This window comes from Ceratosolen solmsi, unplaced genomic scaffold, assembly GCF_000503995.2.
Source record: "Ceratosolen solmsi marchali unplaced genomic scaffold, CerSol_1.0 scaffold16, whole genome shotgun sequence".
NCBI lineage: Eukaryota > Metazoa > Arthropoda > Insecta > Hymenoptera > Agaonidae > Ceratosolen > Ceratosolen solmsi.
This window is the reverse complement of record NW_011948451.1, coordinates 176,032-180,629: the sequence shown is the minus strand read 5'-3', so window position 1 is coordinate 180,629 and position 4,598 is coordinate 176,032. Positions and strand designations below refer to the sequence as shown.

Genomic DNA, 4,598 nt, shown 5'->3' with positions numbered 1-4,598 from the left:
AAGTAATTTGAATTAACGATTACGATCGATACTTGATGATTAGCTATGTGAAAACTTTTACGGTCGCTCGGTCTTTCATTAATTCAAATTCGAATTTTATGATTTTAATTTAATCGAATTTTCCATCTTCCTTAAACCTTTTTAAGCTCTTTGCTCAACGCTACTATTAATTATTACAATAGCATTACGTCTACAAGTACCATTATACTTATAGTTTATTGAAAATTACGACAAGACAATTTTACTAAAATACTGCTTTCCAAGTATTCGTAAATGCGCTTTAAAAATGTCGTTCTACTGCAATTCTCTTAAATAATGCATTTCTTGTTCTAGAATATTGACTGTGCCATTGTTTTTGAAAGCATAATGAAATTAACTTGTGTATGTTTGTTTGTATGTACGTATGACGTAGAAGTTTACTCGAAAGTACATTTACGTTAACGGCAAAAGTCACTTGGGTATTCATTAAAATATTCATTCATTCGCCTATCATTGGAGCATACGTGTTTGCGCTATTTGTATAAAATGCCGCAACTCCCAGTCTACCATATTGTAACAATAATCATTATAGAAAGGATGTTGGTGGGTAGGCGAAGGAGGATCGCTGTATTTTATGGAGTAGAGAAATTTTGTCTGTTTGCTTTGAAGCCTTTTACGTCGGAGCTTCGAGCGTCTACCCCGAACTGATTGGAACAGCTACGGTCGCAGACATCCAGACTTTTCTATGATTCTTAGAGATAGAATGTAAGTTTTCCATGCATCATCAACTGTCCAGACAGACACGCGCTGTCCCGTCAATTAATTGTGGCTTATCAAGCATGATTTCGTTACAGCACTTACTGTTTCAGTACAAATTGGCACGATGCATATTTTCATTATTCACTTTGTAAGTGAAGATTGGTTCGGACAGTGTATGTTTACTCTCGTCCAGCACTTCTATTTCTGCACGTTACGTATGAATATATAAATCATACATTTAATGATTATATGTTTAAACAGTTATTTTCAGACACCGCAGACAAGCCCATTTATTATCATGCACATTATATTCTTTACTGATTTTTAAAAACTTTATTTTCATGCCTATTATTTTTAAGCCAAGGTCTTGACATTACAGAATTTCATTAACTGCGTATCGATAAAAAATACAATAATAACAAAACAAAAAACAAGCAAAAAAAAAAAGACAAAAAATAAAATAATAAGAAAGAAAATGAAAAGAAAAGATAAAAAGAAAAAAAGAAAAAAAGAAAAAAAGAAAAAATGAAAAAAAGCTACATATACGTGCGCACCCTGCACGTACGTGCACAGTATTATGTTTTTGCCAATGCTTACGTCACGTAATGCAAGTACGTGTGCGCATGCCTTAAATAGAAACATTACGGCCAACGTTAGCCTCAATTCGTAAAATTTTGCTATTTTTTGAAAATTCAAATGTTCCATCGCGCTTAATTTAATATCACTTTGGTCTTTCCATTATTTTGATAAGCTGATAAACAAATTCAAACACTCGACAACGTATGCATACAGATTTGCTCGGTGCTCGAGCCTCTCCATTTACATTCTTTACATTCGAAATTCTCAAGATAACTACTATTAGCTTTTATTGCCATTCTCATCCGGGAGATAATAATTTCAAATTTACTTCTTATGATTAATTCAATAAACTTAATTTGCATCATAATGATACTCTCGAATCGTAATATGTACGTACCTCTTCTCCACCACTACTTGAGTACTTAAAAGTTATGGATCGGTAAAAGAAATTTGAAATTTTCAATACGGAAAAAGAAAGCTAAGCTCACAGTCCTCCAAACAGGCTAACAAAGAGTGTAAAAGAAATGAAAAAAAAAAAAAAAAAAAAAAAAAAAAAAAAAAAAAGTTATAAAGACAAAATACTAGATTATGATTTTTTTTTTATGTTTGTTTATTTTTTTGCTTTTCTTTCTTTTTTCTTTTTCATTAAAATTTATACGAATGGCCTTTTACAGTGGTATCAGTAAGGACTACGACCCGTTCCTCTTGGCCGAGCAACAGCTGAACGACCTCTTCTCGGACACGAGTGACCAATCGTCCACCGACGGCTCCTCGATCTGCCCCCCGCGCAAATCCTCCTCCAGTCCCAATAACCCCCTCTCTCATTCCTCAGCATTCGCTAAATATCCAGGCGGCGTTCAGCCGACATCCTCGTGCATCCAGACCCAGCATCAGCCGCAGTCCCAGCAATCCCAGTCTCAGCCTCAGTCTCAGTCTCAGTCTCAGTCTCAGTCTCAGTCTCAGTCCCAAGCGCAGCAACAGCATCAGCATCAGCAACGGGGCTCTCTGATAGCACCCCCGACGGGCTTCGACGATCAGGCATCCTCGGACTTGTCGAGCGACTGCGGCGAGAGTCACTCGCGCGAGCCTCCGAGCTCCTCGTCGGCCTCGAACTCGCTTGGCGGCCACGTGCTGGGCCGGCGGCTTATAATCGATCAGAGCCAGGCGCTGGGCGGCGGTGAGTTCGCTCCGGAACAGCGGCCCTCGCGGATCAGCAACGCCACGAGGCCCGGGCCCGGCCGCCCAGGTCCCAAGCCACCCGAGAGGAAGATCTCGAGTAGCTCCTCCTCGGGTAGCTCGGACTTTTCGCGCGGCTGCAAGCCCAGGGCCTCGCTGAGCAACGGCACGGCCCAGCCGCGAGCCGGAAGCGACTTCAAGAGCCTCAACGGCAGCAACCTCAGCTTGAGCTCCATCGTGTCCAGCACGGATATGGAGATCAAGCGCTCGAACTCGCTGTTGGACGAGCTCCTGAGCACGTTCGAGGACGAGGGGAGCTCGACCCCGACTCTGCCCTCCCTCATGACCCTCGTGAGAAACGACACGTCGCTCTCTTTATTGTCTAGCGTGTCCCAGTCACAGAACGGCGTCAACGGACATCAGCAGCGGGCCCCGACCAACGGCAGGATCAACTGCAGCGACGACGACGGTGACTCGTCCTCACCCGAGAGCATCAAGAGGCAGGGCTGCGGTAGCAAACTCAACGCCGACTCCGCTTACAGCAGGTACGGCCCCCCGTCAGTCCCCAGAGTCCCCGTAATTGTCGAGTTGCTCTCTCGATTCGGAGCGTGTTGGTCGTGGTGGTGTTGGTGGTGGTGTTGGTCGTGATGGTCGTGATGGTCGTGATGGTCGTGATGGTCGTGATGGTGGTGGCGGTGGTGGCGGTGGTGGCGGTGGTGGTGGGGTGTAGTGGGGTGTGGTGGTGGGGTGTAGGAGGGGGGGGAGGGAGGAGAGATTTCTTTTATTCGTCGTGTCTCCTTTAATAATCTCTCCTTTCAAGTCGACTCTTAAATCCCCCGATCGAGTAATCGTTTCGAACATGGAGACGCTTAGTGCAAGCCTCGGCAGCTTGTCAACCGACAAACATCGCGCGTTCGATAATCGCGATAATCTTGGCTCTGAGAGATCGCGTCATTCGCTCGTAGCAGTGACACGAAAATTATCTTCCCACCATCCATACGGCGCGCATTCATTATCGAAGGACGCCTCGTGACAGTATTGGATAAAACTCGTTTCGCATACAAAACGACGCAACAGCAAACTTATGCAATTACTCACGGGACTAGCAAATATTGCACGAGTAGGCAAAATATTCATTTTCGGCAAAGGCGCTTGTCGCTCGTAAAACCCCCTGCTCGACTAATAAATGTCCGTAACTAACAAATCGAATGGTCAACGCAATATGGAACATATTGTCCGATAATAAATACACGATGGAACGCATAACATTATCCTTTGTTAAATTTATGTTAAATGAAAGCTTAGCTTGAAAACTTAATAAACAATCGAGATATCCGAGACTTATCGAAATATGGGGCTCCTCGAATTTCATGCTCGAAGCATAACGAGCGGGACGGTGAGCCGATTGCCTCGCGTAAACATTTTCTAAAATTGCGACTAACAATGTTTGGATTGAAAGTGGTGGTGTTTGGCAACCGAGAGTCGCCACTGCGCCCGTATAAGTCGATAAACGAGCTCTTAAACACGGCTCCGTGAAAGTCTCGTGACACAGGTGTTCTCTTTATTTTTGCTCCGCAGTCTGAATCGCAAACAATCGAGCCACGGACGCAGCGCAAACGAGTTGAACAGCAGCAAATTCAAGATGTCGAAATTCTGCCACGAGTGCGGCTTCAAGTTCCCGGATTTGGCTAAGTTCTGCTGCGAGTGCGGCGTCAAGAGACTCACCCTCTGATATTCCGTCCTCCGGAGCTTTCTGCCAGCGATTCCTACAACCGTGGGAGAAAGCCCGAGACAGAAAGAGCAACAGCAGCAGCAGCAGTAGCAGCAGCAGCAGCAGCAGCAGTAGTAGCAACAACAATAGCAAGAGCAGCAGCAACAATAACAACGACGACGACAACAACAACAACAACAACAACAACTACTACTACTACTACTACTACTACTACTACTACTACTACTACTACTACTACTACTACTACTACTACTACTACTACTACTACTACTACTACTACTACTACTACTACTACTACTACTACTACTACTACTACTACTACTACTACTACTACTACTACTACTACTACTACTACTACTACTACTACTACTAC

The 4,598-nt window shown here is 43.9% G+C and overlaps 1 protein-coding gene across 1 annotated transcript in view; it reads left to right on the top strand.

Annotated features, from left to right (window-relative positions):
• Window positions 1-4,263, top strand: part of LOC105366613 (myb-like protein AA) — a 21,674-nt gene extending 17,411 nt beyond the window's left edge. The window contains exons 7-8 of the mRNA XM_011505113.1: window positions 1,992-3,038; window positions 4,072-4,263. Of these exons, the coding sequence (XP_011503415.1) occupies window positions 1,992-3,038; window positions 4,072-4,225 (1,201 nt within the window). The 3' untranslated portion in view covers window positions 4,226-4,263. The remainder of the gene's footprint in view (window positions 1-1,991; window positions 3,039-4,071) is intronic.
• Window positions 4,264-4,598: the final 335 nt, after the last annotated feature.